We start from the raw sequence: 13,252 nt of genomic DNA, 5'->3' as shown, positions 1-13,252 counted from the left end.
ATGAAGCTGGCCACTTTCGAGGATTTTGTTAAATTGGCCAATTTCTTTTATACGACCGTTGGCATACAACCCTATGTCAAGGGAGAAGCTTCCAAGGGAAAAGCTGTATTGGCTTCAGTGATATTTTACTCGGGTGTTATTAATATGAATTATGTGTTAATCAGCGAAATATTGTATGTGGTAATGGCTTTGGTCAAGGGCGAAAATTTCCTAGAGGCCACCATGACCATGTCCTATATTGGTTTTGTGTTGGTGGGCAATTTTAAAATGTTTTTCGTGTACAGGCGCAAAGATGATTTGACCAAGTTCGTGAATGGTTTGCAGCAGATATTTCCCGATACAGCAGAGTTGCAAGTGGAATACAATATGAAGCATTATTTGAAGCAGTGCTCTCGCATAACCCTGAGTTTTTCCTGGTTGTATATGATTCTCATATGGACTTACAATCTATTTAGTATCATACAATATGTGGTGTATGAATTGTGGCTGAATATACGTCAAGTGGGCCAGACACTGCCTTATTTTATGTATATACCCTGGAATTGGAATAATCATTGGTCGTATTATTTGCTATATGCCTCGCAAGATTTTGCGGGCTATACCTCGGCCGCAGGGCAAATATCAGGGGACTTACTGCTCACCGCCTGTGCCACACAATTGATCATGCACTATGACTTCACTTCCTACAAACTGGCCAGTTATCAAGTGCAAAGAGGTCTCAAGGGGGTGGAGGAGGAGAAGGCCTACTCCCAGGATATGGAGTTCTTGAAAAATATTGTACAATATCACACTAATCTTTTAAAGTAAGTGCAGTTCTATCAACTAGATTTTTAAAACTTAAACTTAAATTTGTATTGCAGTTTATCCGATCAACTGAATGATGTGTTTGGCAAACCTTTGCTGTTAAATTTTGCCACCTCCTCTTTTGTCATCTGCTTTGTGGGCTTTCAGATGACCATAGGCGCCACGCCAGAAACTATTCTCAAATTATTATTATTTTTGTTTTCCTCCATTACCCAGGTTTATTTGATTTGTCATTATGGTCAACATTTAATAGATTCGGTAGGATGAAATTCTAATAACATCATCAAGAATTTATAATTTCTATAATATAACACTTTTAGAGCACCAATATATCCAAGGCTGTCTATAATCAAAACTGGACTGCTGCCGATGTTCGCTATAAGAAAATGTTAATTTTAATTGCCAAACGTGCCCAAAAGCCTGCCATACTGAAGGCCACCTCATTTGTTTTGGTATCCAGGGGCACCATGACAGAGGTATTTAAATTTTTTTCATTTAAAAAGCTTTCATTTCAAATATTTTCAATTTATTTTACAGATCATGCAAATATCTTACAAGTTCTTTGCTTTACTCAGGACAATGTATGTTAAAAAATAAAAATTTAGTTTAATATTTCTGTTAATTTAATCGAAGAGAACCAAATAAATAATAATTTATTTATTAAGATATTGAAATTATATTTTAAAACAAAATTTTTAAATATTTTAAGGAAAACAAAATTTTAATTCTTTTTTTTCAAAATTTCAAAAAAGTTTTTTCCAAATTTTTTTTTTTAATTTTTTTTTTTTAATTTTTATGACAAAAATTTTTTTTTGTTGAAAAAAAAATTTGGGTTAAAAAATATTTATTCCGATTTTGACCCATTGTAGGTTCATCTTAACCTTATATACATCGTTGCAATGGACTTTGAAATATCTAACATTTGATATCCATATTGTCTATATTAATAACTTAGTAATCAAAATATAGATCAGCAAGATTCGGCTGTGCCGAATATTATATACCCTTCACCAAATTATACTTTAAAATAATTTTTTTTAAATATTTTTAGGTAAACAAAATTAATTTTTTTTAATTGTTTTTCAAAATTTTTTTTTTTGAAATTGTTTTTTAATTTTTTTTAAAAAAAGTTTTTTCCAAATTTTTTTTTTTTAATTTTTTTTTTTAGAAAAAAATGTTTGAAAAAAAAAATTTTTTGATGAAAACAAAATTCGGGTTAAAAAATATTTTTCCCGATTTTGACCCATTGTAGGTCCAACTTACTATAGCCTTATCTACATCGTTGCAATGGACTTTGAAATATCTATCATTAGATATCCATATTGTCTATATTAATGACTTAGTAATACAGATATAGATCAAAAATAGGTCAAAAATGGAGGTTGTCCCGGTTTTTTGCTCATATCTCCGTTATTTATGGACCGATTTTGCTGATTTTAAATAGCAAACTTCTCGAAAGCATGTCTGACAGAATTATTGAAGATTTGCATCCCGAAGATATCTGGGGTCTTCAGAAAATTGATTTCAACAGACAGACAGTTGGACAGACAGACAGACGGACATGGCTTCATCGACTCCGCTATCTATAAGGATCCAGAATATATATACTTTATAGGGTCGGAAATGAAAAATGTAGAAATTACAAACGGAATGACAAACTTATATATACCCATCTGACGAAGGTGAAGGGTATAAAAATAGGGCAAAAATTGAGGTTATCCCGGTTTCTTTATTATATCTCAGCCATTTATGGACCGATTTTGTCGATTTTATATGAGAAGAATACCCGATATATTGATGTATGAATCATTTGGGGCTTACGGAAAGTTGATTTCAACATACAGACGAACAGCCGGACATGGCTATATCGACTTCGCTTTCTATACGAATCCAGAATATATCTACTTTGTGGGGCAAAATGTAGGTTTGGATGTGTATTGGTTTGATTGTTTTGGCGTTGTTGTTGTTTGTTATACAACTAAACGTATGTTTGGTTGTGTGTTGGTTTTATTGTTTTTCGTATGTTCCCAGCAGTTAAGCAAGTAGTCACCCAGCAGTTCTAGGAGACAGTACCGAACTAGTGATTTTACCCATCATTTAGGGTGGGAGCTAGTTACTTCAATAGCCACGTGATTAGTCATTTTAACACGGTCCTAGGGGTAAATTGTTTCTTTTTTAATACAATGGGACTGTCTAATAGCTGGTCCAAAGTAGGCAACGCATTGGATTCACAAACTGGTTACATAGCGTCAGTTACCATGCTAGCTTTGTAACTGGTTACTTGATCAGCTACTTGACTAGTTATTTTAACACGTGCATGTCCTAAGCAGGGGGTCAATTGACCCTTTTGATTATAATGTGACTATCGGATAGCTGATCGAAGGTAGTCAACGCTTCTGGTGGGTAAAATAAACTGCAGTACAAAAAAATTTTGAAGTGACTTCACCATAGGTTACTAAGAGATGATTGACTTCATGCTATGTTACATGCGATATCAGTATACTTAAGCAAAAATAAACTGTATGAGAATTATATAAAACAATTTGTAAAAAACCAGTTTGTACGAATTACTCACAAAACGTTTAAAGTGACTACACTCTAGATTACTTAGAGACACTTAAGTGACAATTGTCTTCACGCTAGATTACTTGGGATGCATAAAGTAACCAATTGTCTTATCTCTGCACTACAAAGTGCACACACGTGTCAAATGACAAAAATATATAAAATGGAGTCAACCAAGTGATAAGACATTTGTGACAATTACTGTCTTTAAGGGATACATTGACTACTTGCTTAACTGCTGATTGGAACGCTTCTGTAAGTGTCTCAACTGCTACCTCAATATCGTCCCTATTGTCAATAGAGGGCGGGTTTGGTAGAGACCGAGAGAGTGCATCACTCTGCAACTCCCAATTGGTCTTTCTCCTATTTAGAATGGTATTATCACTCCTATACGTTACACTGATATTGAAATCAATATATAGATGATCAGAAAAAGAGCCGGAGACTGCCCAATTATTAATCATACTGTGGTGCTCAGCACTCACAAGTGTTAAGTCGAGTACCTCACTTCTGTTTGAAACAATGAAGGTAGGTTCTGACCCTCTATTAACTACTTCCAAACTAATATTAAGTATGAAACTGAAAAGACTCTCACCTCTTGTGTTGGTGTCGCTGCTACCCCATATAATGTGGTGCGAGTTAGCGTCAGCACAGATGACCAAAGGTATCCTGGACTCATTCGCCATTTTCACAGCTCTACTGACAGCATCGTTTGGTGGATGCTCTCCGTGGTCATGCGCCATATAGCTGGATATCAACCATAACAAACAGTCTTCATTAGTTTCCCATGAGACTGCTACAGTATCTTCATTGCTGTAATCAGATAGAATGAAGATATTCAAAGAGCTTTTAGCCAGTAAACAGGATCTAATTTTCTGTAAGCAAATATGTTTAATTTGTTGAAATATTCACAAAACTTTAAGAGTTATAGCTATTTTTGTAAAAAATACTCGAAATTAATATTAATCATACGCTCTAGATATGAAAAAATTAAAATCTTTATAATACTTATAAATATCAGGGAATTCGGGTAGACTCATTATCTCTTATGTTATAAAAGTTGTTGTATTGTAATATAGTAAAGATTCAAGTAAGTACAAATTGTGTAAAAATGTTTAAAATAACACCGTAAGACACTCAATATTAGACACGAACCGGATGATATACGTCTGTAACAATAAATTAAATGAAGAAAAACTGCGTTTTCAGTTTTTCATTTCCTTTTAAAAGGACTTCAAATTTTCAGAGGAGTACATTTTTAAGAAAATGTTTTAAAATACTTCTGATCATCCTACTATGTCAAATTTGGTGTCACATGATCAAGAAGAGTTGTAAAATATTTCGTATTATTCTTATTTTATCCTATAAGGATCAAAAGAGGTCAAAAATATCCTTTCAAATTTTTATCCTCGAACATCCTTTTAGATTTCCAATAATTTTTTTTTAAAAAAAATAGTAAGTTAATGATCCAAATATTGAATACCACATGCCAAAATTTCATCCTTCTATCTTAACTACTTAAGTGTTAAAAAATATTTTAAATTTGAATTATTTGATTTTTGATTTCTTATATTTTATTTTAATATTTCATTCGGAAAATATATAACAAAATCCGTTGTGAAAAGCAACGAAGAAGACTTTTTAATAAACAAGTAAAATAGTATAGTCGGGCAAGCCCGACCTTATGATACCCTACACCGGGTATATGATTATAAAGAGTTTTCTTTTGATATGAAACTTATTTGTGTTGAATCTTATTTGAATACACACATTTTCGGTAGTGGGCCCTGTATGGGAGCTATGACAAATTATGATCCAATCATCATAAAATTTGGTGGGATGAATTGCGAATATATGAAACATATTTGTGTTGAATTTTGTTTGGATACTGACATATTTCAGAGATTTATGTATATTAATGATATTTTCGAGAATGTTGCTTATATGGGAGCTATGGAATATTGTTGACCGTTCGTTATGAAATTTGGTTTTGAGAGTTCGGCTTACATGAAACTTAATTGTGCTGAATTTCGTTTGAATATGCTTATAATTAAGATATTTATGAGAGCTTAACTATTTTCAAATAGGCCAATTGTATGGGTGCTAGGATAAATAATGGGCTGATTCTAGCCAAATTCAATAGCCTTTGTCCTTGGGGCAATATAAAGGTGTGTGCCGAATTATCTTTATACCTGCGACCTATAGTTTGATTACAAGGTTTACATGGATAGACGGACAGACGGACGGACATCGTTTAGTCGACTCAGAAAGTGATCCTGTGCAGATTGGTATACTTTAAGGTGGGTGTTGGGACAATATTTTTGTATGTTGGAAACAACAGCCCTAACCCATTATACCTCCCCCACCATGAGTGGCAAGGGTATATATAAGATTGTCATTCCGTTTGTAATTTCTACATTTTTCATTTTGAATCGTTATAGATAGCGGAGTCGATATAACCATGTCCGTCTGTCCGTCTGTGTGTTGAAATCAACTTTCTGAAGCCCCCAAATAACGAATGATACATCAATATCTCCAAAATTCTTCCGGCTCGGTTGCTATTTAAAATCGAGAAAATCGGTCCACAAATGGCTGAGATATAAGGAAAAAACCAGGACAACCTCGATTTTTGACCCATATCTGGATTACTAAATCATTAATATAGACAATATGGATATCTAATGATAGATATTTCAAAGACCTGAGCAACGACGTATGTATATAAGACATAGTAAGTTGGACCTTCAATGGGTCAAAATCGGAAAAAATATTTTTTAACCCGAATTTTTTTTTATTCATATTAAAAAAAAAATTTAAAAACTAAAAAAAAAAAATTTTAAATTAAAAAAAAAATATAAAATTTAAAAACAATTTCGAAAAACAACTAGAAAAAAAATTTAAATTTTGTTTATCTAAATTTATTTAAAATTTTTATTTTAAAGTATAATTAGGTGAAGGGTATATAAGATTCGGCACAGCCGAATATAGCTCTCTTACTTGTTTATATTTTAATTTGACCTTTATATATATAAAGGATGAAATTTTGACATTTACTATAGAATATTTGGATCTTTAACGCACTATTTTTTAAAAGGAATTTATTGGTAATCTTAAAGGATAAACATTTTAAATGATATTTTTAACATCTTTTGATCCTTACAGGATAAAATAAAAATAATACAAAAAATATTTTACAACTTTTCTTGTTCTTTTTACATACAATTTGTCATTGTTGGAATAGCAGGAGTATTTTTAAATATTTTTTTAAAAATGTACTTCTGTGAAACTTTGAAGTCCTTAAAAAAAGGACACAGGATCACGAAATGAAAAACTAAAAGTTTTTCTCCATTAAATTTACAGTTTCAGAGGTATATCATCCGGTTCGTGTCTAACGAATTTTTTCTCTATTTGTGGGACGGTGTAATAATAAAAAACAAAATTAAAAAAAAATCAAAATGAATTTCTAAATATGAAAAAAAATAATTTCACAAAAATTCGCTAATTTAAAATCAAAACAAGTAAGAAAGAATGGTCGGTCAAGCCCGACCATAAAATACCCTACACCAAGTAAATGAGCAAAAACATTTTTCTTTTAAAATTTCAATAATTTATTTTCGTGAATGATTTTCGGAAGTGGGCCTTATATGGGGACAATGACCAATTATAGACCGATCACCATGAAATTAGGTCGTGTGATTTATGTCTATATTAAAGTTAACTATGTTGAGTTTTGTGTGTATACCAACATTTTTAAGCGATTTATGCACGTTAAAGTGGTTTTCGGAAGCGGGTCTATATGAGAGCTATGACTAATTATGGACCGATCGTAACAAAATTTGGTGACATGAATTTTGTGTATATAAAACTTATTTGGAGTGGAATTTGTGGAGATACATATATAAATTAAACATTTATGACCGATAAAGTCCAATTTCAGGAGGACATTTGTATGGGGGCTAGGTGAAATAATGGACCGATTTCAGCCAGTTTCAATAGCCGAAGAAATAATATGTACCAAATTTTATAGAAATATCTTCAAAATTGCGACCTGTACTCTGCGCACAAGGTTTACATGGACAGCCAACCAGCCAGCCAGACGGACGGACGGACGGACGGACATCGTTTAATCGACTGAGAAAGTGATTCTAAGTCGATCGGTATACTTTAAGGTGGGTGTTAGACTAATATTTTTGGGCGTTACAAACATCTGCACAAACGCATAATACCCTCCCCACTATGGTGGTGTAGGGTATAAAAATATAAATTGCTAATTTCACCAAAAAAAAAGCTTATAGTTATCACCAAAAAATTTATGTAATTTTCCAGTCGAATTTTTAAAGTTTTTTTTTTATTATTTCCATGTTTTCCTGCTTAATATCTGTAACTTCTGTTATTGACTAAAAACTGTAATTCAAATTAATATCACTCATACGTTTAAGTCATATTTTTTTAAATTGTTTAAAGTAAATTTACCACCATGAGTTAATTATTTAAAATATTGAGTGGATTATGATGAAGTCACTACATTTAAATAAATTTTTTTACAGATTATTGACTTTCTTAGACGTCATCATGGTTCCGGATAATTTAATAAGTATTATTAAGTTTGGACAGATATGAAATATTTATAAACAGCCGTTCCGGGGTGTATAAAGCTCTCACAATAAAGAATTTTAAATTGAAAAATTAAACGGAAGGAGTTATAAAGGTCATTAAATAAGATTTAAAACAAAAGTCTAGTAAAAACAAAGAAAATATAGCTGTTTTCAGTTTGGCTACAGCTTTGGTAAACATAAGTTGGATATTTTGAAAGCACGAAATTTTAAATATTGTTTTAAATCAACATGAATATTTCCCCAGCCAAATTTGAGGATTTCTTTAAATTGGCCAACTTTTTCTACACCACCACCGGCATGGTGTTGGTGAAAAAGGAAAACCTTTCTTTGGCCAAAACTATGCTGGCTTCATTCATCTTTTATGTCGGCATTATTAATATGAATTATGTGTTGTGCCTGGAAATCATTTATGTAAGTTTGGCCATAATCAATGGCAATAAATTCCTGGAAGCAACCATGACTCTATCGTATATTGGTTTCGTGGTAGTGGGCAATTTCAAAATGTTATTTGTATGGCGCAAAAAAGCGGAACTTTCGAAATTTCTCAACAGTTTAAAGTATATATTCCCCAATGAAAAGGAACAGCAACAGAAATACAGTTTAAGGCAGTATTTGTCTCAGTGCAGCCGCATTACCATAGCCTTCTCTGTTATCTATATGATTGCCATTTGGACTTATAATTTATTTACGGTTACACAATTCCTGATCTATGAAAAATGGCTACAAATACGCCAGATAGAAAAGATCCTGCCTTATTTTATGTACACACCCTGGGATTGGACGGATCATTGGTCGTATTATGTGCTGTATGTATCACAAGATTTTGCGGGCTACACTTCGGCAGCGGGACAAATATCGGGGGATTTATTGTTGAGCAGCTGTGCCACACAGATGATAATGCATTATGATTTCTTGTCCAAAACTATGGAGGGCTATCGCAGCAAGTTATTGGAAAAGGGAGTGAATAAAGAAAAGGCTTTCAAAGAGGATATGGAATTCTTGATAAATATGATACAATATCATTCATATTTATTGGAGTAAGTTGTAAATTTCAAAGTTATCTTAATCTTAATAAATTCTTCAAATTTCTTTTTGTTTTAGCCTCTCCCATCAAATGAATAATATCTTCGGTTTACCCATCTTACTCAACTTTATTGCCTCTTCCTTTGTGATTTGCTTTCTGGGCTTTCAAATGACTATAGGTGCCTCACCGGAATTCTTGCTAAAATTAAGTTTATTCTTGGTCATTTCTATAGCACAAATTTATCTCATTTGTTATTATGGCCAGGAGCTAATTGATGCGGTAAATTAAGTTTTTTGTTTTGCAATTTCAAAATAACTTTTCAATTTCTTTTAATGTTTCCCCAGAGTGTTAATGTGGCAACTGCTGCTTATAATCAGGACTGGCCCAGTGCAGATGTACGCTATCAGAAAATGTTAATTCTAATAACAGCTCGAGCTCAAAAGCCAGCCCAACTAAAGGCCACAGCTATGGTTTTAATATCGAGAGAAACCATGACTCAGGTACAAAAGTATTCACAATATGCAGGGATTCTGTAGCTTTGTTACTCAAGAATTTCCTTAAAAAGGTAGTTAAAGATTTCAATACTTATTTCCTAAAGAAAAATCTATTTTTTAAAGATTTATTTCCTTAAGGGAAAAGTAACTTACATCGTTATAGAGAGTTCATCGATTTAAAGACTTATTTCCTAAAAACGTTCACAGTTTCTGCGACTTTATTTCTCAAATAATAAATAATATATTCTGTGATTTATTTCCTTAAGAAAAAATCAAACAACTTTTAGAGGCGTTTTAAACCACTAAACAATTTCGATGTATTGTGGTTCCAGTAGTACAAATATGTTCCAAATTTTAAATTCTATGAAGAGGTTTTTTTAAAAAAAATTTAATTCGCTAATTTTCACAAAATCTCCACTCAAAATACACGCTTGTACAATTTTGTGAAAATGAGCGAATTCACTTAATTGTGAATAAATTCTAAAAAAAATCTATTGATTTTTATGATCCATATTTCATTTTGTTTATATTACACGTGGCTTTGCGATAAAGTAATAAATCTGAACAATTTCTGCCATTTTCCATTTTTCATGATTTTTTTAAAAGAAAAATTTTTGATATTTTCTCGTAAAAAATATATTTTCTGCTTCAATTTGTTACCATAACTTCCACATTAGTGAGCCGATTGAAACGCAATATATATATGAAAATTTGTACAGAGCATGAGGAAAATGATTTCGAAATTCAATAATTCAAAAGAAGAACGTTAACTACTCAATTTAAAGTATTTCAAACAAAAAACTTAAATTTTGTAAAAAGAGCGAATTCACTTAATTGTGGATAAATTCGAAAAGAATGGATCGATTTTTATGGCCGATATGTCATTTTGTTCCTATTATATGTGGCTTTGCGACAAAGCATTAATCCTGAACAATTTCTTCCCTTTTCAATTTTTCATGATTTTTTTAAAACAAAAAATTTTGATATTTTAACGTAAAAAATATATTTGCTGCTTCAATTTGTTATTATAACTCCCAAACTGAGCCGATTGAAACTTAATATATATATGAAAATTTGTACATAGCATTGGGAAAACGGTTTCAGAATTCAATCATTTGAAAGAAAAACATTAACTACTTAATTTTATGTATATCAAACAAAAAACTAAAAGTTTATGAAAATGAGCGAATTCACTTAATTGTGAATAAATTGAAAAAGAATGAATCGATTTGTATGATCGATATGTCATTTTGTTCCTATTATATGTGGTTTTGCGATAAAGCAATAAATTTAAACAATTTCTGCCATTTTAAATTTTTCATGATTTTTTTATAACAAAAAATTTTGATATTTTCACGTAAAAAATATATTTTCTGCTTCAATTTGTTACCATAACTTCCAAACTACTGAGCCGTTCGAAACGCAATATATATATGAAAATTTTTAAATAACACGGGGAATATATTTTCCAAATTCAGTCATTCAAAAGAACAACATTAACTACTCAATTTAAAGTATTTCTAACAAAAAACTAAAATTTTGTGAAAATGAGCGAATTTACCTAATTGTGAATAAATTCGAAAAGAATGGATCGATCTTTATGATCGATATGTCATTTTGTCCCTATTTTGTGTGGCTTTGCGTCAAAGTATTAACTGTGAACAATTTCTGCCGTTTTCGATTTTTCATGATTTTTTTAAAACAAAAAAAATTTCTATTTTCACGTAAAAAATATATTTTCTGCTTCAATTTTTCACCATAACTTCCAAACTACTGAGCCGATTGAAACGCAATATATATATGAAAATTTATACATGACATGCAGATTATGTTTTAAGAATTCAATTATTCGAAATAATAACAATTAACTACTCAATTTAAAGTATTGCAAACAAAAAACTAAAATTTTGTGAAAATGAGCGAATTCACTTAATTATGGATAGATTCGAAAAGAATGGATCGATTTTTATGATCGATATGTCGTTTTGTTCCTGTTATATGTGGCTTTATGCTAAAGCAATAATTTTAACAATTTCTGTCGTTATCGATTTTTCATGATTTTTTTAAAACAAAAAAAATTTCCTATTTTCACTTAAAAAATATATTTTCTGCTTCAATTTGTTATTATAACTCCCAAACTACTGAGGCGATTGAAAGGCAATATATAAAAGCTATATAGGATTATAAATGCTAAATAGGATTAACGCTTTTTGAGTTATCATTAATTATGTGGTGATACGTCGAACAAGTTTTATAATTTTACTTAAACATTTTTTTATAAAAAATCTCTACATAGAATTGAAAAATGTTACCATTTTTGTACTTAGGTAGCCATGGTTCATCAAATCTTTATAGTGGTTAGTCAAGCCTATTTTGTTGTTGGCCTGTGTTATGTCACTAACTTATGAAAGTCTTGAGTTGGTAGAAGATAGAGGAGAGGAGATTTGAAAGATTTTCCTCTTTTTCTTCCTTTCTCTTCAACAAACTAAAGACTTGCTCAATTAAACTTGATGTATGTGAAACAGCTTTTACTTAAATTGAATGGATTCATAGACTTATTTCCTATAGAAAATTCCACATAGTCAAATATTTATTTCCTTAAAGACAAAGATTGTTTAAAAATATTAAGTAGTCAAAGACTTAGTTCCTAAAGATATGATAACAGTTTCTGTGACATAATTATTAAAGAAAAAGTCGAAGATTCTGTGAGAGAGACAGACACAGACAAAATTCCTTAAGAAAAAAGTCACAGATTATGTTATTTCCTCAAAGACTCAAAGTCTTATTTTCTAATGAAAAGCTCCATTATTCTGTGACATAATTTATCATAAAACAAGTGAAAGTTTCTTGAACTAATTTCCAATAAAAACAAATATGTCCGAAGCTATAGGAGCTATCACCAAATATGGACCACCTCTCCTCAAATTAGGCCTCTCCACTATTGTTTTAGGGTATAAAAAATAACAGATTCAGTGAACTTATGCCTGAAGAAAAATTCGCAGATTTTGTGATTTATTTCTTAAAGAATACTGTTTTCTTTAAGAAATAAATCACAAAATCTGTGAATTTATCTTCAGGCATTATGTGACTTAATTCCAAAAGAACCAAGTGATAGATTCAATAATTTTATATCTAAAGAAAGAGTCATAAATTCTATCGCTTATTTATTAAAGAAAACAGTAACAGATTCCTTACATTTTTTTCTTAGGAATGCTTCTGATATTTTATTATTAATTTCTTTCCTATTTTCTTTCAGTTAATGCAGATATCTTATAAGTTTTTTGCTTTGCTAAGGACAATGTATGTGAAAAAATAAATTTTCGAAAACAAATTCTTAAAGATTTGTTAAATTTTTAACAATTTTCGGTTAAACATTAAAATAATTTCTCAAAACAACACAAAGCTTAAAATGTTAGCTTTAAAATGTCATTAAAATTATTTATCTCAGTCATATAGTTATAAAGCTATGATGGAAAACGTATGAAAACCTCATAATTAATATTAATCATACGCCTTGATATACATGAAAAATAAAATTGTAAATTACTTAGAAAAATACATGATTTGTTTTATTTATAGTAGCAATAACGAATTAAATGATAGTTATTTTAATAATTAACAAATGCATTAGATTTACAGGATGTATTTAAGCCAATAAAATTGATTTAAAACAATAAAAAATAATTGTTTAAAAATTTCTTTTTAAAATAGTAATAACATAAATTCCTTAAGATGTGTTCTTAATAAAT

General features: G+C 30.6%; 1 protein-coding gene across 1 annotated transcript; it reads left to right on the top strand.

Moving 5' to 3' along the window:
* LOC135949246 (uncharacterized) lies at positions 1-12,819 on the top strand. Its single transcript, XM_065498747.1, has 10 exons — positions 1-803; positions 861-1,062; positions 1,125-1,280; positions 1,342-1,389; positions 3,942-4,033; positions 4,449-4,459; positions 8,230-9,022; positions 9,087-9,288; positions 9,354-9,509; positions 12,760-12,819. Exons 1-10 carry the CDS (start codon positions 1-3, stop codon positions 12,817-12,819), a joined length of 2,523 nt encoding a protein of 840 aa, XP_065354819.1.
* Positions 12,820-13,252: the final 433 nt, after the last annotated feature.

Source organism: Calliphora vicina, chromosome 1 (genome assembly GCF_958450345.1).
Source record: "Calliphora vicina chromosome 1, idCalVici1.1, whole genome shotgun sequence".
Taxonomy (NCBI): Eukaryota; Metazoa; Arthropoda; class Insecta; order Diptera; family Calliphoridae; genus Calliphora; species Calliphora vicina.
The sequence above is the reverse complement of the archived record's forward strand: the minus strand, read 5'-3'. Positions and strand labels throughout refer to the sequence as shown.